This window comes from Rhinolophus sinicus, chromosome 16 (assembly GCF_057876585.1).
Source record: "Rhinolophus sinicus isolate RSI-liver-muscle chromosome 16, RSI-T2T, whole genome shotgun sequence".
Lineage (NCBI taxonomy): Eukaryota > Metazoa > Chordata > Mammalia > Chiroptera > Rhinolophidae > Rhinolophus > Rhinolophus sinicus.
Window position 1 is genome coordinate 140,692,175 of NC_142516.1, and position 24,269 is coordinate 140,716,443.

The window sequence follows — 24,269 nt, forward strand, 5'->3', positions numbered from 1 at the left end:
CGAAAGAGAAATCAGAACACGTTCTTCTAAGCCGCTTTGAATCTATGTGGACTCTGGCATATCATTTAATGTCCCAGAGCTGATCTTGTAGCGAAGAGTTCTCCATATGGCTCCAGTCTATAATTCTAATGCATTCTTTTCATGGGAATCTGCTTATTTTGAACACACACACGCACACACATACACACACACACACACACACACACACACACACACACACACACTCTGCACCTTGAACTACCTGATTTTCTCTAAACACATTCCTTGTCTGCCTTTGCTGCTGTTATCACCCTGTTTTGTGATGGCCACTCCTAACTCCTGCAGTCAAATTGCTATTGAGGGCAGTGGCCATGGTATGTTCAGCTTTGTCTCCCTACAGCATCTAGCCAAATGACTTGCCCAATAGACATATTCAATAAATACCAGGGGTGTCAAAAAAATGTATACAAGTGGACACTTTGGTCAGCATTGCTCAAGCAGTAGTTGGCCGTAATCAGAAGTGTCTGGATGCTGATGGTAACCACTTTGAGCATCTCTTGTAATTGCAGAAGTCAAACGTCACTTGTATTCATCTTTTGTTATTGGTATATATTGAGTATTACAATTTTAATAGTTTTTTTCCTTGCTTAAAATGTGTATACATTTTTTTTGGCACCCTCTGTATTTGGTGAAATGAACAAAAAGGTTTTGTTGTCTTGTGACCAAATATAGCTGAACATTGTGCTGGTCTTTTTAATTTAAGATTATGCTGATGAGTCTTTCGTTATACAAATCATGTGCTTTGGAAAGTTCTCATAAATGGCATCCTGGTTGTACTTGGATATTTAAAGAAAAATCTGAAAGTCTACCACTAAAACTAAAGTTCAGAACTTCCCATTTGGAGATTCCAACTGGCCAAGTTACCTAGAAAAAGATATTTAACACATACATACAAGTGCAAACATTCAATGAGGGCAGTTTGATGCTGGTGGGAAGCAGAGTTTAGCAAAAAAATTTACTTTGTATAAAATTACTGAATCATGAAGCAGGTGGCCTTAATTACTTTTGTGATAATAAGCAAACTACTTTAGCTCTTTGAGTCTTCCTTCATGTGTTAAATAATGTTCTGCAGGGGCCCTCCAAGCTTAAGAGCTTCTGACCCTATTGATAAGATATGGACGACATTAGTATTGACAGGGTTTGAGTTGAAAGCTCAACACAAGTATTAGACACTCAAATAGTTTAGTTATTTTATCATAATTGATATAATAATGCAAATGACTGAGGATGTGTTACATAAAATTGGCATTAGTGGAATATCAACACATATTCCAAATAATGTCTTCTTTTCCCTGGTCCCAAATCTGGAATCAAGTGGTTCCTCAAGGGGCATTTATATACTTTAATGAAAAATTGAAATTATAAATCACCATCTGGACCCTAGAAGTGCAAAATAATATATTGTTATTGGGTTAGTCAATGTTTCCAGGAGTTTTCAGTGGACAAAGCTTAGAAATACATGCACATCACCCACACATATGTGCTGTGGTTTGTTTTGTTTTTTCATTTTAAAGATAAAATACAATCTGATTCCAAATTTTGTCTTTCTGTCATGATAATTTCTTGAATTTAATGAAGTTTCACATTGGCCTTGTTAAAGGTAATTTAAAAATATAAATAAATAATATTTACTCATGCCCATTTATGCTCATATATAACTTGCTCCCATCACCTTTAAATATTATTAATTAAAGTTTTAATTTTGAGACAATTTCAGATTCACATGCAGTTGTAAGAAATAATACAGAGAGATCCTGTGGACCCTTTACCCAGTCCCCTCCAGTGATAACATCCTACAAAACCATCAAAACCAGGATAACGACATTAATGCAGTGAAGATTCAGTCACCTCATGGGTCAGGCACATCACCACATGGGTCCCCCATGTTGCCAACTTATGGGCACATTCACCTCCCCAAAATCAGTTGAACATATTGGTATGAGCCTATATCTGGGTTCTTTAATCTCTTCCATCCATCTACATGTCTCTCCTTTCACCTCTGTCTTGATTACTGAAGCTTTATAATAAGACTTTAAATTAAGTACACTAACTCCTCCCACATTATCTTCCTTATAAAAATTATTTTAACTATTCTAATTTCTCCCCCTTTCCACATATGTTTTAGAATGATATTGTCTACATCTAACCATAATTTCACTGTAATTTTGATAGGAATTACGTTAAACCTGTGCAGCAATTTGGGGAGAACTATTACTATATGGATTATTAGTACATTGTCTATTGTGTTGTCTTCTAATCCATAAACATGACATGGATCTACTTTTACTTAGATCTTTGTTTTTTTCATCAGCATTTTGTGGTTTTCAGCATACAGATCCTCTGTTTTGTTAGATTTATACCTTTGCATTTTTATGAGCTATCATAAATGTTATTGTCTTTTTAATTTAGTGTCCATTGCTAGTATATAGAAATACAAGTGATTACTTTATATCTAACGCATGCTGTATCTTGTGACCCTGATCAGCTCGTTTATTAGATGAGTTTTGTCTTTTCTCTGTTTCTGGTAGATTTCTTGAGATTTTACACATAGACAATCATGTCATCTACAAATACAGATTTATTTCTTCTTTTCCAGTATGTCTGCCTTTTATTTCATTTATTGCTGTATAGCACTATGCCTTCCAGCACTGTGTTTAATACGAACAGTAGTGAGAGCAGACATCCTTGCCTTGCTTCTGATCTTATGAGTGAAACATTGTCTTCTAACATGGAATATAATGTTGACTGTTGGATTTTTATAGATGCTCTTTATCAAACTGAGGCTGTCCCCTCTATTCCTATTTTTTTGAGTGTTTTTATCATGAACGGATGTTGAATTTTATCAAATGCCTTTTCTGCATCAATTGATATGTTTATGTGATTTTTTTTCTTCTTTAGCCTGTTAATGTGGTGGATTACCTTGATTGATTTTCAAACATTGAACCAGCTTTGCATCCCCAGGAAAGAAAATGAATTATTCATCGTGAATAATTCTTTTTACATATAATTGAATTATGTTTGCTAATATTTAAAAGTATTTTTGCATCTGTATTCATGAGGGATACTGATCTGCAGTTTTCTTTGTGTGCATATACGGTGTTTGTCTGGTTTTGATGTCAGGGTAACACTAGCTTCATAAAATGAGGAAGTATTCTCATTTCTAATTTGTAGAAAAGATTATGTAAAGTTAGTGTTAATTTTACTCTAAATATTTGGTAGAATTCTCCAGGGAAACCATCGGGGACTGAAGTTTTCCTTTTGGTGAGAGTTAAATCACAAATTCATTTTTTTCATAGTTATAGGGCTCTTCAAATTATCTAGTTCATATTGGGTAAACTGAGGTAGTTTGTATTTTTTGAGGAATTGTTCCATTTAATCTGAACTGTTAAATTTTTATATAATAGTTAGTTGCAGAATTCCCTTCTGATCTCTTTGATATCTGCAGGGTTTGTAGTCTATAGTGATATTTCCTGTTTTATTCCTGATATTAGTAATTTGTGTCTTTTTTTTCTTTGTCATTCTTATTAGAGGTTTGCCATTTTTATGGTTATTTTAAAAGAACCAGCTCTTTGATTTTATTGATTTTTCTCTATTTTTTCAATTCTATTGATTTTTGCTCTTCGTTATTGCCTTCTGTTTGTTGATTTGGTTTTATTTTGCTCTCCTTTTTCTAGGTTCTTGAGGTGGGAGCTTAGATTATTTGAAACACTCCTATTTTTTAATGTATGGATTTAGTGTTATAAATTTTCCTCTCAGGAGTGTTTTAGCTGTGTCTCACAGATTTGATATGTTGTATTTTAATTTTCATTACGTTCACCATATTTTTTTGAATTCCCTTGAGGCTTCTTTTTTCATCCATGGATTATACAGAAGGGTATTGTTTAGTTTCCAATTATTTGGAGACTTTGTGTTATGTTTCTGTTGTTGATTTCTAGTTCAATTCCATTGTGGTAATCAAGTCACTCTGTATAATTTCAATCCTTCTAATTTTGTTTAGTTTTGATTTATGGTCCAGTAGCTGGCCTTTTTTGATATATATTCTCTGGGTACCTGAAAAGAATATTCTGTTTTTGTTGGTTTAAGTGTTCTATAGATCCTGTTGGTTGACAGTGTTGCTGAGTTCTTCCACATCCCTGCTGATTCCCTACATAGATTTTTCTATCACTTGTCCATAAGAGGGTGTTGAAGTTTCTAAATGAACCTTTTGTTTTTGCTGGCTCCCTGATACCACTCAACAGGGAAGGGGAGACAGACCTCATTACTGCCAGGTGGGGGAAGTCTAGGTTCCCCATTCAACCTCCTCTGATATAAAAGAGGGAACTCTCATTACTGCTGGGCAGGGGTAGGAGTTCTGGGTCTCTGCTGGGCCTCCAGTCACACTTTCCTGGCTGCAGGGTGAGCAGGTGGGAGCGACTGATGTGCATCTTTACTGCTTCCTAAGTGGCCTCCTCTGACTGGGTGTGGAGAAAGGGGGGCTGTGCCCAGGTTACCTCTGAGTGAGTCACGATCCCCCACCAGGCCTCCTCTGAGAGGTCCCCTTCCCCGCAGCCCTACTCTAGAAGTTTTTTACCCTACTGACTTGAGAAGGACTCAATGAGTCATGTATGTCATCTATTTTGAGGCTGCTAAATGGGTTGCCTATCCAACACATAGACTCTCATCCTATACCTGAGTATTAATCAGCCAAAATGCATTCATTACTTTATGAAGGAATTGTTTCCAAATAAAGCAAGTCTCCCTGAAAGGTCACCACATCACATTCATCAGCCAGCTACACCTCAGCATCTGGACCTCACTGAGGCTAGTGGGCTCTAGGAGGCAGAGGGGACAATCACTACACAGAATAGAAACCATGGTAGATGCAGAACTTAGTGGGACAAAGTCATTGAGTTCCTGGGCTATTCAAAGGGAAGTGAGCCCGAAAGCCTAGATAAATGGACAGAGGAATTTCTATGAAAGGAAAATCACCAAGGAGGAACTCGATCCATCCTAGATGTCACCTATAGTTTTGTGAGTCTGCAATGTCACAAGAATAGATAAAGGTTTGTCCTCTCAGCTGTGCCACTCTGGAGGGACATAACGGGTGCCGCTGGAACAGCGGGAAGCAGGTTTTAGGCAGAGGCCTTTCTAGGTCACTCGGGACAGCTGCTCTACTCTCAGCCCTACCCTTCCTTTTCTGGCTGTTTTGTTATTTGGGGGATGAAAGAAAAACATGAAAGTCACAAAAGATAGAGGCCAGGTTAAATGCTTTCCTTTTTCCCTCTATCTTTACATAACTGAAACTCAGACTTTATTTTTTTTTCTCTTTTAAGGTTTGGAAGATAGGATTCATGCTATAAGTGACAGTGTCCCTCATGCATGTAATACAAAAATTTATATTCATACAGCCCAATACAAATCTTTAAGGAAATTGTCACTTATTCAAAGATTTCCTTTGGCATGATTCTGTTCAATAAAATGACTCCAAAGGAAATTCAGCATTTTGCTTATGTTTCAGCAGTTAGCAATGCTCATCTAAATGCTTCAGTGTGGATGCCAATGAGGAGTGCAATATAAACTAGGGAGCACAGCAGTACGCCGCTTTTTGGGAAGTACTTGCTGTAACACTCCAGTGCTGAAATAAATATAATTGAAAGAGAAATTATGTTAGCTCTATATGAAAAGCGGAGTATAAAACTTTCACCATGACTGTGAATCACAATTCAGCAAGATACCTTGCTTCCTGGGTCCACAAAGAGAAGTGTTAGGAGATGCCAAGCCACATGCATTTTCTTTCTACAAGCAGACTGTCAGGCTCACGCTTGGCTAATCACCAAGGAAACTGAAATCCGAAGGTGAGAGAGCTCCACGGAAACAACTCTCTCCACCATCACTGATTTTAATTCCCTGAATTGAAAGCAAGAGCAGCTGGCTTATTTGACCTCGATAAAGAAGGTGCTGCGGTGTGCCAGAGCTGGGACTCAGTGTGTTCTTTCTGTCTGCAGTCTCAGCCCCTCCGGGTACCCGGCACATAGCAAGAGGGTGGTGTGAGGTGGTGGGATGTGTGCTAAACGGATCACCAACTCTGTGTCTAATAATACCTTCAGTGTTTCTGAAAATGTGCCTCACAGGTTACCTATAGGAGAACATTTTCTGGTGCTTAATAAACACGCACATACTTTATACCTCACCCAGACCTCTTTAATCATCATTTATAGGACTGGAGCCAAGGAACCTGCATTTTTAATATATTCCCCAGTGGATTCTGGTAAACACTCAAGTTTCAGAATCACGGCTCCAGGTACTAGTGATTTACGATGCTCTGTGAATTTTGTCCTCCTATGTGATGCTGGCAGGGAATAAGGGAGCCCAGGGACAGAGTTTGCAGAGGATAAACGCTTTCTGGGCATTTTAGGTACAAAACAACTATTAGAGCAGATATTGACATACTTTTAAATTGCTGATAAGTTTAAGATGAGACTACATTATGATTATACTCAGGCTAAACTTTTCTTTGGAGAGTTAGCATTTTGCAAAGAGCTATAGAAAATTTTCAAATACTTTTATCTAAGACCATAGCAATAGAACCCATTATTTTTCAAACAACCCACATTGCCATATACAGTGCTGGAAGTTTGAGGAAAATAAAATGAATAAAAGTATGTTAGAGTAGAAGAGGCAATGGACCAAGAGTTATGAAGAAGAGTACTTATTCAAGTTTCCACCTATCAGCAAAAAAAAAAACACCAAACACCTGTGGTACACAGCTGCGATCGTTAACTGTGGGGGCAGGAGTAGTCAGTTTCTCTGAACTCAGTTTCTTATTTATCCAATTTAATGTGGAACTGGGACCAGTTCTCACTGAAGTTTAATGGCTTTATTAGCATAGTGTATCAATAAAACGTATGTTTTAGGGGATGAGAACTGGCTATATGTGGACATAGTAAATGGGCATGAGTGGATACCATCTATGTAGATTTTCAAATTGCCTTTGAGGTGGCTAATAGCAAAAGTTAATAAATATAATCTTCACTGAATCCAGTATAAAAGACTATGTTTGGAAAAAATCAAGGAAAACAGCTAGGAACGATCTTCTAAAAATATTTTATAAAATATAATGCATATGCCTTTATAAAATTTGTAAAATACTAAAATAATGAAATAAAATTTATCTCTAATTCCTTTTCCCAGAGATAGCCTATTTCCTTTCCTTTCCTCCCTTTCTTCCTCCCTCCCTCCCTCCCTCCCTCCCTGCCATCTATCTATCTATCTATCTATCTATCTATCTATCTATCTATCTATCTATCTATCTGTCTACCTATCTTTCTATCTAATCTATTTTTGTCTAAGCATGCACTTTCAAAAGAACTGGAGTCGGTTGCACACTACTTAGTAATGCCTTTCCCTTTTCCACCATTTGCTCTCCAATGAATCCCTGCCCTTGTCTGCTCCACAGTCTCTAACCTAGCCCTCCAGTTAGGGCTGCGGCTGCAGTGCTGGCAGAAGTCTGGCGGGTTGCATGAGGATGGAAGCTTGGTAATTCCTTTCCACCCCAGCAAATGCTGAATCTCCTCCCTGACTCCATAGCCTACTCTTCATGGCCTCAGTTTTTCCGGGGCAGGCTGCCCTGGTTCGGGCTCCTACCACCTGTCCTTAGCTCCTGGTCCAACAGTACCATGTCCTCCCTTCCTCTTTCCAGCCCTAGAGGAGGTGGCTGCTTCCACTGGGGACACATCTCTGGGTCATCTCACTGTCCCCTGTCTGTCTCCTCAACTTGTTCTGTATAACCTATTCCCTGTAATATTCTTGAAAATTTGGCACTGTTTCTTTTTCAGGCTAGTTCCTGACCAACTTCCACCCTTCCCAGTTTCTTCTTTTGTCTACTCCTGCCTTGGTGCTGACAGCTGAGATGCTTCTACCTGCTCTGCAGCTCGCAAATGAACAGGGATAGATGCTGTGTTCATCACTGTTCGAAACACCTGAAGAAAGATAACAAAGCTCTGGAAGGTATAAAGGAAAGCAAAGAGAATGACACAGGGACTATAAGGGCTGATGGATGAAGACAGACAAAGTGATAAGAACTATTCATTCTAGAAAGACTGAGTGTGAAAGGAGATACCATCTAAGCCTATGAAATGAATCATGTGGAGAGAGCAGAATGGATCTCAGCACACTTGCAGGGATGCACAGCCTTACAGGTTAGAGAAAGGAGAAATGGAAACAATAGAGCATTGCATTCCAGGCTAGAAGCATAAATATTACAACTCTTCAATTCTTCATTCAGGCCAGAATCAGGAAACAGAAAAAGTGCCTGAGTGGCAAAACCACGGTGTTATTGTCTTAGGAGAGCTTTTGTGGCCTCCCTTACATTCACTATTTAGACTTCATATTCCTTAATTTTTCTTCCCTCTTACTCTTACCTAGCTAAGAGATTATCCATTAAGATTTCCAGGTCAAGCACCACATTAGAATGAGACAGTTCTCTACAGCACGTACACTCTACATTGTAGAGCAACATGCTAAGGACAAACCAAACAGCCAATGCTATTATCACATAATTAATGTATTTCTGATATGCAAATCTGTATTTTCATGTGGTTGAAGTGCTAAAAGTTAAAGTTTCTCTAACAAAACCACTTTCAATGACGATATAGGCATTTCAGAATATCCTGGCTTATAGCACAGGTAACTTACATGTGTTTCTGGCAATACTGATATTTGATTTATGCATGTCTCTCTCTCTCTCTCTCTCTCTCTCTCTCTCTCTCTCTTTATCATGTATCTCCTTCTATCTATCCATCATCCATCCATCCATCATCCATCCATCCATCCATCCATCCATCCATCCATCCATCCATCCATCCATCCATCTACTGCATTTGGGTTCTCTAAGTCTCCATCTCTGGGTCTACTGATCCATTGCTGTCATATCAATTTGAGTACATACACAATAGTGACTGCTTTATAGAGCACGTGAGTTTGGCTATAATTGCTTTTACATAATTTCTTCCCTCATCCCCTAAGCCAAGAGGTAGGAAGCTTCACAGGAAACTTTCTTCACTTTGACATTGTCCTACTAGTTGGGGGGACATTGCAAACTGGGGTTTGACCCCACTAAGAAGCACGAGAGCAGGAATGGGCAGGACAATGGAGAAAAGAAACAGCCCCTGCTGCAGGGGGATGGGCTGTTCTGTGTCAGCTCTTAAAAGTGGAGGCACAGAATATATTTTGTTTTTGATGAACTACAAAGGATATAGTTATGCTTCCTCATTTGGTTCATAAGCCAAATCTATGTTACATCCTGCCCAAGAGGACATGTGGGGGTTGGGAATATGGAGGCCAGGAAAGAGAGCCTGTGTGGAATGAATACCAGAAACCAGGGCCTTGGGGAAGCAGCCAGCCAAGAAAATCAGCATTGCCTAGGTCATGGGAAGGGCGTCAAAGGTTCCCAGGAGAGGAGTGTCTCAGGGACACGTGAAAGCACTCAGGTGAGAGTTAGCCCTGAACATTGAAAGGCACAGTGTTCATGAAACCATACTGTGACAATACCAGTCAGCACAAGAAAAGAAAAAAAACAGGACACCCAAGGCCCCTGTACAGCGCCTCCTCTGTGGTTGACACATGAGGGGACTTAATTTCAGTTACGTGTGTCATTCTGATTATTATAAAGTCCTAGAAGTTCTTGATTACTGAATTGAGACTGTGAGTTCCTATGAAAGCAAATAAAGAACTTTCTATTACTGGAAAAATATCACTGGAGCTGCCTGAGTTTTTATCTGGTTACAAGAAAAGGACTGTCCCTGCTGAATATATTTTAGAAAGTAGTGTGAGCCAGAAGTAAAATTGAATCCTGATCACATCCGCCAAGTTGTGCATGTTCAACTACCAGGTACATGAAGAACAAGAGTGTTAAAATGATCTGGAAAATCTGATTTTTTAAGGAGAGAGCAAAATTTATTCTTCTACCAAGGAGAGGTAAGCTAAAAGGTAAACATCTTTAAAAGAATGGTTTATGAACAATTGATAAAGCAGTCATTAGTGTCACTAGTTTAGGTCTATTATTAACAAGTTGAATGAGAATAATCACATTTAATTTTGAACGGTGTTATCAGAGAAGCACTAAGATAAAGGAAATAGTTGTAGTTAGTATGCCTTTAAGTAAAAATATCCATTCAGTCCTTTATTGATGATTACTACTTATTGCCTCATTTAGTGTTAGGAGACTATCTACTAAACTAACCTGAGGGAGTAAAGAGGGCGATGTGAACTAGAGTACTGGGATAAGAAGGGAACTTTTTAGATTCGAGAGATAACTAGGGGAGAGAGTAGCTTGTGTTTGGTAATTAATTGGGTTTCTGATTTTACCAATGTTTGTAAACTGGGGCCAATAGGGAAAATCAGTTTTACTTATTTATTTACTTTTTGAAGTGAGGTAAGAGGGGTTCGGGAGGTGGCTAAGGAGTTTAGTTTAGTTTAGCTTCTGGATCTGTTAACTTTAAGATGCCACCCAAGTAGAAATATTAAAAACTAGATATACAGGTATGAAACCCACAGGAGAAATAGTTCGATAGCAGAATTGGGAGTCATCCTATAGACAACACTGGATCAGGACTGTAGGTAAACTCCTAGGAAAAGACATCAAACATGACTCTGTGAAACATCAATATTTATGAAATCAAAATTCACTTATCAGTCAAATTTATAATTCCTCTTTCCACAATGTTATTTACAGGATGCAAAATATAATCCCTAGAAACGAAGTGCTCCGGATTAACAGATGATAAAAATGCAAACTTCTGAGATACACTCTAGAATATGGGTATATCGCATCAGAACATATGTAAAGACTGAAGTTTAGCCAAAGAAATAAAAGATCATTTTCAGCGAATACAAATGGGTCTGATAATTTTTCACACTTAGTTCCATCTTTCTATCTGAGGTTTGTTGAAAAGAGTCTTGATTTCATGTGCAGTTGTAAACCGATCTCTCTATAGCATCAATATTTATAAGTAGAGGCTTCTATTTTTTACTTTTCCATTAAGTGATCTTATCTAATAGTTTTGCTTGTTTTCATTCTGATTCACTTTAAGTTGATAAATACTAATAAAAAAGATATTAGGAACACGTAGCATTATTGTTAAAAGTCTTTATCTAGATATCTGGAATATAAATATGGACATTGCATTGAAATTGACACATCTGAAATTTACAAATAGGCCTCATTCGTTCTTTTTAAAGAAAAACAAAACAATCAACTAACAAGAAGATATCAATATTCTAGGAAATCTAAAGTTCCTCGTTTATACATTTCTGTCAGCCCGTGAAGAGAACAGATTAAATCTATGAAAAAAGAGTAAGGTTCCCTAAATGAGAGCCTGCATTTTCTCTTCCTAACCAAACCCTGGATAAGGACACATTTATCAAATCTCCTACAAAAATGGATGCCAAAGGTGAAATTGATTTAAGCAACAAATTAGTGAAGTTAATTTTTACTTTTCTAAAGGTCTGCCCAAGAGGTGAACAAATAGAGATGTAAATTAAGCTTTCTGTGTGGGTCCAAATATCCTTGTCAAATAACCTTTAACAGTATCAGTTTGGCTTCGACCAGACAGATTTCGTTGTTATGTCTGGCGATTCTGCCTGGAGAAAAGAAAGAGAAATAAATGGAAGCCTCCTTATTGATTAGTCCCGCTCCTTTTTCTTTTGATTTAAAGGTTCACTTTCAGAGTCCTCTTGGGCACACTGTGTCTCCCATAAATCTCGGGTGGTGAAGGCCAGTTGACGAGCTACAGAAGGTATCCCTGAAACAGGTAGAATTGGGAAATGAAACATGTTTTGCATACATGTTTTGTAAATATATCTAAGGACCAAGAGGCTGGCTTTCACCGGTATGTCACCTAGAATGTACTACAGTACCAATGGGATAAAGATCTCTATTTTTCAGAGATCTGGGTAACAGCATAAATCTAAACCAATACATTCCAAACTTAATTTATTTAACAATCGGGGTAGATCTTTTCCAAGGAGAAGGAAAAAAATAAAATCTGGTATGTTATAGACTGGCCACAAATCAGTAACATCATTCTTTCCCCACATCACTTCTATCAGCAACATTTTAGTAATACAGTTCCCATAAAGGCCTGCGGAAAGACATGAACAACACAGGGATTACAACTGCGTCACAGAGATGTGGTTTAGGGAGATGGAAAAGGAATCCTGATGAACACAATCAAAATTTCCCCACGGAAAGACAGATCTACAAGCATATTATATAAGGGGGCTATTCTGTCATAAAATTACATCTCAGATAATGTATATAAATTGCAGACAATGCTTTGTCTTCAGGCAAATAATATTGAAAGGATCTTTTAAAATCTGCAGAAAAATTGCACGCACCTGTATGCACGATTAAATATTAGTCATAAAGCTAAATGGTAAAGAACATAATTTTTTACAAGAATCTCTTTAATCAGGGTAGAAGTTCTTATCATTAAAACACACTGTATATTCAGCGAAAAACAGAATGTCACATTAACATAAGTTAAAACATTGACCTAAATGTTTTCTCTTTGAATATAGTTTCTATAGACAGAGAAGTATCTCAAGTTTTTGTGCTTATCTTCTGCTAAAGTCTTTCAAGTGGGAAAAAAGTCAATAGGAAAAGCAAGGAAATATCATAATATAACTGGCGGTTACATCTTCCCTATCATCTGGTGAAGTGACATTAATAACATTGTGAAAAACAAAAATAAATATTCTAACACGATTTATAAAACATTGCTTTATGCAATGTGAGCATATTTATACTATACAAGAATTAACAAATATACAGTTTTTAACTAATCAAGGACGTTTGACTACTAGTATAATGTGAGCAAGTCAACTGGGTCCCTAGTATTCTCCCTGTGAGCATACTGACAGTTGATTAGATCTCCAAAATTTTTTCTGGTCTTCAACATCTGTGATTGATGAGTTCGAAATGTTGCTCAGTACGGTAGCATCCCTGCATTGAAACCTATTGTTAGCGAGATATGACTCACCTATTTGATTCAACTTCTCAAAATAATCGGACTTGTATTTATTGTTTGCTCACTTAATGTTTAGAACAAGTTTATGAGGTTCATAGTTATATTCTCCTTAATTAAAAACTTCATGTATATGTCAACTGAGAGCCAGTGTCCTCCTCAAAGTCCTAGTACTAGAACCCCCCCCCGTCCCCCCGTCCCCGCCCCCGTATCTGAGTGCACCTTCTCTTTCTACTACATAAAAAGGATTCGATGGCTATAGGCAATAAACACTTTAAAAACTTCACCACATACCATGGTGGAAAGAGAAAAGCATATGGGACTTGAGGAAAAGGAGACATGATATTTTGTCCTACTCGGCTGTAGTGGGTTGCACAGTCTACCCCCAAAATTCATGTCCATCCAGAACCACAGAACATGACCTTATTTAGAAATAAGATCTTTTCAGAAATAATTAAGATGAGGTCAAATTGGAACAGTGGACCTTAAATCCTATGATTGGTATCCTTAAAGAAGAAGAGAGCACATATAGAGAGAAGAGCATGTGAAGATGGAGGCAGAGATTGGGGTGCTCTGTGTAAGCCAAGGAATGCCAATGGCTGGCAGCCACCAGAAGCTTGAAGAGTGGCTGGGAACAGATTCCTCTCAGAGCCTGCAGAAGGAACCAACCCAGCTGACAACTGATCTTGGAATCTGGCCTCCAGAACTGTGAGGGACTAAATTTCTGCTGTTGTAGGACACCCAGTGTTTGGGACTTTGTTATGGTACCCTCAGAGGACTCATATGTAGCTGTACAACCTTTGGTGAATCACCGAACTTCACCAAGGCTTACTTAACTAAAAAACTGATATAGTAACATTTATATACAAGGTTATGGTGCAAATGTCTCAGAAGCAATTTGTAAACTAAAAAAAAATGCTATGAACGCATCAGACATTACTGATCAGAGAAGGCAGAGATCAATGAAATTTGGATTAGGCCAAGAAGTTGATCCTTGGAAAGGTGGATAAAATTTGGAAAGAAAGAGGGCATTCCAGGTAAGAAAAAAGCACGTGAGAAAAATAGCGATGGAGAAATATAGGGATCACTTTCAAATGAATCAAGTGTGGTAAAGAAATTCTCTAATGTGATGAGTTAAAACTACTCACTTCTCTTCTAATCTGTAAATGCTGAACCAGTGAATGCTTGTATTAGTTTCCTGGGGCTGCTTAACAAGTGACCACAAACTGAGTGCTTCAAAGCAAGGCAAATTCATTATCTCACAGTTGTGGAGGCCAGCCTCTGAAATCTGGCATCCCTACTATTCTGGAGGCTACAGGGATATTCCATCCTCGTTTCTTCAATCTTCTGATAACTCCAGATATTCTTGGCCTGTGGCTGCATCACTCCAGTATCTGCCTCCATGGCCACATGGCCTCCTTTTCTCTCTTAAATCTCTCTGTCTTACTCTTATAAGGATGCGTGTCATTGGACTTATAGCTAACCCAAATAACCCAGGATGATCTCCTCATCTCAGGACCTTTAATTACATATGCAAAGACCCTTTTCCAAATGAGATTCCATTCACAGGTTTTAGGGATGAGCATGTGAACATATCTTTTTTGGGGGAGGGGCACCATTCAACCCACTGTAATACTATGTATTTAGGGAGCGAAAGAGGATGAAACACAGATGCATCATCAACTTAGGTAAGAACAATATCTTCAACTTGATTTATGTAAACCATCACGGCCAATCATAGAATGGGACATTTATCTATAAACAGCTTTCCGACAAAGACCTTATAAGCAGACAGCAAAGAGGGTCAGATATGTGTTATACATTTCACAACTTTTAATTCTGACCTATATTTTCATTAATTTAATTTTTATTACTTCAGTTTGCCTTACTATCTCCTAATCTATTCCCCTTTCTCACGTTAACATTTAGGAACTTCAAAATTCTATTCCCGATTAGAGTTAGTTCAGAATCACCTTCATGGAAATTAAACTTTCCTAAGAGTGCATTGCATGTCTTTTACCAAATAATAATTCTTCTTTTCTTTGAGCTTTTTAATTTTAAAAGTCAATAAAATTAGACACACTTCTGAATTCAATGCTTATCCATCATTTATATATCACCAGTATGTTTAAGAGCAATTCCTAAAACAGGTAATCCCTTATGTAATTTAAAACTTGCTAAAACAAATAACAACAAAACACAACTCACAGCCTTCTTTAATGCAAATTCATGTTCATTAATGAGACCCTGTTAATATTTCATGCACAGTCTCTTCCCATTTACTTGAAAATATTTCTGTAATGGAGATTAGAAAATACACCATGCTCCTATGAGTAATGAAAAATTCAGATGTGTTTAGGGAAGATCTTCAGCTATAATGCAAATAATGTTGCTTAAACATTTCTAAAAGGGCCTCTGAGCCTCTGCTCCAAACAAGATTTAGAAGCATGGGAGGGTCCTATAGTCAGAGCAGGATGGGCGGGTCCATCCTGGTGGGCTGGATGTCAATATCATCACCAGTAGTAATGATTACCCCTCCTATGAGATGTAGTGAGTTTTCACTTACAAAACCAGATAAACCAGTCTCAGAGGAGCAAGTGGTGATAAGAGAGACTCTAGCTCATCCACCTGGCCAAAGAACAAGCTACAAACCAGCCCAAGAACCCCGGAGCCAACATACTCTTTTTTGGGATCAACTTTATCCTCAAAGAGCTATTCAGAAATACTCAACCTACTTACTGTCCAAAATAGACCCCACTGGCTTATTTTAAACCAATTAGCTCATTGCTACACCTCTTGATTTATAAAACGCAGAATGTGCTGCTTTTCTTGAAAATTCAATAGCTCAAAATTTAAGTACATGTACCTACATCTGATTATTAGAATGGCATATGGCTTGACACAGTGTCACAAATTACATATAATCTATACTGTAACATGTGAATGAGTCCTTAGGGAGTCCTTGGGCTAAGACTCATTAGTACATCTCAGTGAAATGAGTGATTTTTATAAAACCACACAACTGACTCCAATTATGGAAAATTCTGCTTAAAATATAAAGGTGCTTTTACAGGAAAATTCATGATTCCACGGGGTTTTGGGCTTGTGGCAACTAATCAAACAGCTTTCTCTGCTTTGCTTTATTGCTATTAGAACTCAGTTAAATACATTTATTCATTCAAACCATTCATTGTTTATTTTCCCAAATTTGCTTAAAACAATTGAAATTGAAATTTCAGTAAGTGCTTAACGGCTGAATAATTTTTGAAATCAAACATAAAATAAATTATTATTCCAAAGCTTGATCCCATTCAATTTTACACAACTAGCATTTACTGAATGAACATCTAATACCTGTCCAAGATACAATAAAAACAGACTTACAAGATGTGTCAGGTATATAGTGACATAAAATAGCTCGTATGAAACCTATAGAAAAATCATTTTTCAAAATCATTAGTTATACTTTATTGTAATTTCTCAACTAAACCCTATGAATTCAATAAAGAAAATATAGATTTAAAAAATCTGAATACAAGACTAAAATACTGTTATTATTACCAAGAATTTGTAAAGGCTAAATGGAAGAATTAGGAAAGATCACCAAGAGGAAAGATGTGTCATAAGATCATCCACACTCTCATATTCCCAATTACTATGTACAAATGAGAAATTTAGACAGTGAAGAAGGCTGTTAGGGGGGAAAAAAAAAGATTGATTTGAAAAATGGTGTTGGAGGAGAGCTCTACACGTACCCTGCACCACCAGAAAGAGGAACAAGTGAGTCCCAGAGCAAATTAAGCCTGAAACATTGCTGGAGGCAAAAATGACAAAACTGAAACTGTCCTACTTCAGCCACATCACGAGAAGGCAGGAGTCTTTCAAAAAGACAATACTGATGAGAAAGATAGAAGACAACAGGAAAAGAGGAAGAGCAAACATGAGATGGATCGATTCCATCAAAGAAACTATGAGCGTGAGTCCACAGGAGCTGAGCAGGGCCGCTGAGAACAGGACATGGTGGATGTCACTCACTCACAGGGTCAACAGGATTCGGAGTAGACTCAGTGGCATGTGACACACGCACAAATCTCTCAAATATAAAAGAATTAACTCTGGGAGAGTTATTGACTGTTACATAAAAAATCTTCCACTGACTTCCTCTCCACATCCATGAAATACTCGAGCCATCATATGACATCATTCTACTATAACTTCTCACAAAGCTATAACTGTTTCATACAGATGCATTTCCTCTTGACCCCTCCTTCTCTTTCTCTAGGCTTCTTTGATTTTTCTCTTTCCTACAAACTTCTTTTCTCCATTTTCTCCATGTTCTTTTTGGGTGAAATGATCAAGATACACATTTCCAAAAATATGACTGTGTTTCTAAAAACAACCAACCTCCTTCATCCCCGTGTCAACTATTGTCACCGTCCAATTGCCAATTCCATTAAAACCTCAAATTCGAAACGTCTAACACCAAATACTTTTCCTTTCCAACTGCCTCATGATCCAGAATTCCCTCTCTTAATTGGCATAACGTGACCATCCAGAGGGGTGGAAACCTCAGTCTCATTTCAGTCTATGTCTCCTCCCTTGCTCAGCACCTCCAGCTAGTCTCGGTCCCCAGTCCCTCTTCCTTATAAACGCCTCCCCTGCATGTCACTGCTATTGCTCAAATGCAGTCCTTGCTTGAGGATTCCGCTAGCTGTGTTTCCTTTTTTCCCATCCATCCTGTAACATGTTTTTCCCCCCACCCTGTCTGAGACACTTCATCCCCCACCCTGTCTGAAAACATCTGGTGGGTTAAGTGCCAAACAGCGGGAAATACCTGAGGGCTACAAATTCAATGCAGAGGACATTAGCTATAGACGGGAGCAGGACTGAAGGTAAGTGGGACATGGCTTTAAGTATTACAGGACGGATACACTTTGACTTTGTGAAGAAAACAAGAAGGATATTTCAAGCTTGAACATGAGGGAGGTTAAGGGGGGTGATGCAGGAAAACAATGAGTGGATTAGAAAAAATAACCTGAACAGAAGTTTTGTACAGGGGAAGTGTAACAGATGAATAAAGCCAAATAACAAACAAACAAACAAACAAATAAAGAAGATAGGCATCGGCTTAAAGAAGCCTAATGGGAGTTAGTAAGCTTAAGGAGTGTGATATTTTTCAGACAGGTAAGAATGCTTCCTTGAAGGTTTTAAAGAAGCACGCTTTACAAAGCTGGTTAGGGAATCTAGAGAGATCTGAGAGCAGCTTCCTTTCTTAGGCCGGCATACTTTACGGAAAATAATTTAATACCAAAACCTGTACTATGGGTAGGTACACTCAGATGTTCGATGCGTGTTTGGATTACAAAAATGTCCCAAAGTTCACAGCAGGGCTCTTTGTATTAAACACAGGTCTCTTTTGCTCATACTATGTTATAATTCTCAAAACATTATGAGAAGGATCGTCCTGCATGCTTCCTCACCCACATTCTAAAGATGCTAAGTCCTTATGAGGTTCAAGAAAATAGCTTAGAAAAGCAAAATTGTATGGGCTGTTCACCCAACTTTCATTTATCAAAGTAATAAACTCTAAAATACCCAAAACTTTACCCTTACAACCATTGGTCCATAACTACATATAATAAACTACACCGCTAACTGTTAACTTACCCTTCCTGCGTAGTGCATAATAGTGAATGCTGTGCCTTGATCTTTGAGTGCGACATTTCCATTCCCATCTTTCATGGGGGAATACACTGCATTTGTATTTGAGGATTCTAGGAGACTTTGTAGCTTTTTGGGAAGATTTGGTTCCACTGACCAAATCATTTCACTTTCTTCATCCAATAAAGAGAGAAATCCAGATGGCTTCTGAAAGTTAAGAGGAAAGAATTATTTCCTTTCATTACTCAATTTATTGTTTTTGTTATTGTTCATGCATGCTCATTTAGATTTTCATTATTTCATATAAAGCACTCAGAAAATGAATGTCTTTACTTTTAATACACATCTATTTTTACTCACTGTTGTATGCTCACCACTTAGCCAAAACTCTGATGTAATGTAGTCCCTCAAAAGTATTTACTGATTAGAGAAATGAATAAATGCAAGAGTGCATTTTAATGTCAGTAAAATACTGGTGTTATTAAAATGTATAGTCTCATCTCAATAAGAAAATAAAATTTCCATCTACAGGAAAATTGTCCTTTTTCTTGACCTATGTGACCCAATCAAAAACTTCATACTTACAGTGGAACAAGGAACTTATCAAAAAACAAAACCTACAATGATGTTAAGTCTTAAAAATTGTGACAAAATTCCAGTCAGCAGGAAGTAGACATAACTCTATGATAGTCCAATATTTAAACTTGGGAAAAAAAGAGTTTCAAGTTATAACTTTGTAAAGCTCAAATTAATATAAGCAAGGAAAATAAAGTCATATAGGAGGCAACAATTTAAAATTAACACCATGCGAAGGAAAATGCTGCTTAAAGAACTCCCCAGCCTCTGAGCCTGTGCTCCCCTGACAGATAACACCGCGCGGCTCATGTGGTTTACACATCAGCTGAACACCGCGTTACTGAGTGCTGTGCTGCTTATCTTTTCTTTTCTAGGCAAGAATTTCTGTTGACCTGTTTTCAAATAAAATACCTTATATTATTGATTACATTTTTCTGTCATATATCTTAATTTTTTACACCGAATCAGCATGTTTCTTGAAGGGCAAATACCATCAAAATAATTCTCAGAAAATGAAGAGATCTATGTGACCCATTATAGCAATTTCAGCTTGTATTTTGATCCTACCACGAAAAACCTTTCATGATGTCATTTACTTGGACAGTAGAAAGTCATTTCTTTGTGTCATAAATAGTTTCGTAGTTTTAAGTTTTTCAGAGTCTCCCACTCATAGTAAAGAAAATTCCAAGACTGTATACAGTTCTCTGAGAGCTGCAAAAGTTGAGATCATCTGGGCACCACCCCACAGGGAACAAAGGTGGAAAGGACCAGCCATGGGAAGGACCTCCGCCTGGTGGAGGCACACACATCAGAGGGTACCCTTTTGGAGACATCTGGCAACTAGGAGGGCCATCTCTAGAATGAGGAACCGATAGCCTCCTGGGAAGAAAAGGGAAGAACCAATGAGGTGAAAAACGGCACTATGAAAGAATTGGAAATGTCTGCTAAAAGCAAGTTCATCCACCTCAGCACATTACCTAGAACACCTGCAAAGACACTTCTTACCTATACAAAAAATATTTTTCAGTAAGGAAATTTGAAGAAGAAAGTTCATTACAGGAAATGTTAGCCCAGCAGGCAGTTCTGTATAATACATCACAAGAATCTCCATGTGACCAAGACCTCATAAAGAGTCCCTAGGAAGAGCCCAGAGGTGTGGGGGGGGGGGGGGGGGAAGGAAAAGAAAAAAGGTCTATAAAAAGTGGATGGGGAAAAGCCCTAAAAGAAAACAGTCAATGTAAGAGGTTTGCTGAGGGCTGGTCCTGTCTGGGACGTTTTAAAACCCAGAAATTCTTTACTTCAATCTACAGAAACCTATAAAGTAAATAAAATGTTGATATTATAACACCAGAAGCCATTCCTCCATCTGTCGATTTGAGCTTGGTGTCATGGCATTTCTCCCTAAGCTCTTACACTTACGTACATTCACATGCAAACATACACAAGCACATACACATACACCTTGGAAGGATAAGTGGAATGTTTAAAGGTTGTATGAAAGTGTGTCTATATTTCAGGGGCAGTGACAGGCCTCCTCTCTGGAGGTGAGAGTTTTGTGTGTTTGATAAAGCCATTAATGGTCGGTAAATCATAGGCCCCTATTTGGATAAGGGAAGGGACTGATTCAAACAGAGCTAAACCACCCTGCCCCAAAAGCAAGATGATATTTTGCAAGGATGGGGTCATTTGTTACCAACAAGATATTTAGTTAAAGCATTATTATTTGTACTGTCTACAAAAACTGTAAAGTTCATACTGTGTTTCCCCGAAGATACGACCTAGCCGGACCATCAGCTCTAATGCATCTTTTGGAGCAAAAATTAATACAAGACCCAGTCTTATTCTAATATAATATAAGACTGGGTATAATATAATATAATAATATAATATATTATAATACAATTCAATACCAGGTCTTATATTAATTTTTGCTCCAAAAAAATGCATTAGAGCTGATGGTCCAGCTAGGTCTTATTTTCAGGGAAACACGGTAGATGTTGTATTTCCTGGATGTTTGGTATAAAGCCATGAAAAAATGGTGATAATTAACTTACAGACTGGGAAAACTTGCTGACATTTCTGAAGAAAACAGAAATGGAGAAGTCATTAAAAGGGATTAATGACCTTCAAGTCCTTCAGAAATGAAGGCTTAGAAGAAATTGAATTATTCTACTGTGTGTGAAAGGTTATCATATGCAGTTTCACCATAACAACAAAAAATAGTGATACTGAGAGTGTGACAAAGTATACTAGACATTTGGAGAATCTGGAAAGAATCTGTATTGACACTCTCCATTCAGGGACATAAGTCAAATATATGTTCGTTGAAATATAAAAATGGCCTATGCCAAAATCACAAATGTTTATTAGTAGTGGAGGCTTACGAGTTGCTAAAAAGGCAATAATAAGCTTGTTTTGTATTGTAGGATATATGCTTGCCTGGTATATAGACCTACATATTTCACCCTATACTTGGTATGCCTTTTCAGTCCATTTCTATGGGTATCCAAGAGAAGTAGCAGCCATTTCCAACTCATACGGAAAGGGTCCTGCTATTGAAGTGATCTTTCCAAAGATGAAATCTCAAGGATAATAGCCAAATATATGGAAATAACTTCATCCTGCTGACCACTGTTTACCAGTCAAGAATAGAGCAACAAGCGAGAATGAGGACGGTGGTGCCTGAAGCTTTCCATATACAGTTAAGTATGTATTGCTGCCAGTTTGAAGGCAGTTTTAAAAATCTCAAATAAATAAATTATTTACTACATGTGTCATGATGAGGAAGGGCTTTCTGGAGGAAGGAGGCTTCTTCTGTAATTAATAAAAAGAATGTTGCCAAGTTGGTAGCAAGAATGAGAGCATTTGACAATATTAGGAAAATGCATAAAATAATTTATGAGTCTATATTTATAGAAATAAAGAGTAGAAAATTAAACACAATGCTCTCCAATAGATGAATATTATCAGTTTTAAACAATGCTCAAGGGTTTTACAGATATTATGGGTAAATCTACATAATGTCTTCCTATATTAGTAGATAGGGATTGCTGTTGATATGAAAAAATTTTGTTTATATGATAGAGATAGCGATGTAAAGATTCTTCCATTATACAAAGATAAGTATAAACACCTGCAGAGACTCTAAGATTACATGTATGCATAAGTATTTTTTCTGCCAATTCTTCCATACTTAAATTTAGAAACTTTGAAGACAAATTAAAAAAAAAGATTCTGTTGAATTTCTTTTAGGATCTTGTTAGTCTTAGATATTATGTTATTAAAATACTAATTTTATACATTGGGCATTTGTAACTCTTTTTTTTTTTTTTTTTGTACACTGGGCATTTGGGCATTTGTAACTCCAAAAGAAGAGTTTTAGCAACATACTCAATGCTGAATATTTTTATAATAAAATGATTTAAAATGTCTTGTCCTTTCAATGAATTGGTAATCCTTCAAATGTCCCTTCAGAAAAAGGTAATTTGTGTTCCTCAACTGACTTTGAAAGATTATAAATATACTGCAGTCTTATATAGAAAAATATCTCAAATATAAGGCTCCTTGAAAGAAAATTATTTGTCTCTAGTATATTTAAAGGCATGCATTCTGTAAAGTAACTAATTATATGAATACCTGGAAAAAAAAATCCAAAACTCCAGTCTGGTTACCAGGAGAATAAGCTGTTTCCATGGTAACTCCCTCTTGTACACATTCTGTTTGCTCCTGTAGAAAAAGCACTTCATTGATATACTGGTGCATCTTCTCATTGGTCATGTTGACACAAAGCTATTGTGGGAGGAAAAGAAAACAATTTATAAGACAATATGACCATGTATATCCACTCTTTCTACAACACATTTTCAGATTGGTGAAATATTGCCTCAAGAACGTTCCACACCAATTAATCTATCGAGATAAAGTATTACAGTATTGCCTGAGAACCCAAAGTAAAGTGTTTCACATGATATTGTTGACTTCATATGGTCTGGTTATTTAACATAAAGTATGCAGGAAAAAACAGGTATAATTACAACATTAACTTACAAATTTTGGGTCTAAAATACATTTGAGAATTTAAAAATTATTTCCCAAAGGAAATACTTGGTCTCTAGTCAACAAGTGAAGATAAAAGCTGGGTCAACCATGAGAGCCCAGAGAAAGGAGAAGCATTTCTTGCCTCCTGCTTTCCTTGTATATCCATGATGGGCAAGAGAACTGGGCTACTTTCAGAAAGAATAACTAGTCTAAGCATTCTATTGCAGAAAACTATTTGCTTTCTCTGAATTTTTTTTTATATTCCTCCAACTGTCAATTTTTCTCTTCCCACAAGACATTCCCATCAAATATGTCATTTCTTAACCTCAAACTTTTAATTTCTTAATCTTAAAAAATTATCTTAAAATATTAAAAAAAAAAAAAAAAATAACCCAAATCTAATAAAGTCTTACTTCCCTTCTAGGCTACACTCTGACTTTTTTGCTTTCTTTTATAACAAATAAATCTCAAAAGAATTCTTATTATCTCCTCCCCATTATTGAAACAACCCTAATAAAATTTTGCCCCCATGGTGCTACCAAAATTGCATTTGTGGAAGTCACCAGTGATGTGTGCATTTCTACATCCAAAGCGCAATTCTCAGTGTTCATTTCTCTAGACCACCCAGAGATATTTGACCGTCAATCGCTCTGCTTCCCCAAAGCACTGCCTCACCGGGCTCCAGGGACATCACACTCCCTTGGCCTCCTACCTCTCTCCTTCTCTATCTCCTCCTCTGACTCCATCCTGGAGTGGTCCAGGGCTCAGTCCTTGGGACTCGTGTCTTCTCTGCCTGCACCCACTTCCTTCATGCACTCAATCAGTCTCACAGATCATTATCTCTCCCATCTTCACCCTAACCATTGTATTATACTAGGTAAAATTTTAAAATCACTTAGAAATATTTAGAATTCAATAACTCACTGAAAATAATTAAAGACGAATAATTTA

The 24,269-nt window shown here is 37.3% G+C and overlaps 1 protein-coding gene across 3 annotated transcripts in view; it reads right to left on the reverse strand.

Moving 5' to 3' along the window:
* The window catches only part of MYO16 (myosin XVI), a 548,145-nt gene that overhangs the window by 147,057 nt on the left and 376,819 nt on the right, over positions 1-24,269 (reverse strand). For all 3 annotated transcript variants that reach the window (XM_019731063.3, XM_074329516.2, XM_019731062.3), the window contains 2 exons: positions 22,917-23,069; positions 18,711-18,911 (listed from right to left, as the gene is read on the reverse strand). In XM_019731063.3, the coding sequence (XP_019586622.3) occupies positions 18,711-18,911; positions 22,917-23,069 (354 nt within the window). The remainder of the gene's footprint in view (positions 1-18,710; positions 18,912-22,916; positions 23,070-24,269) is intronic.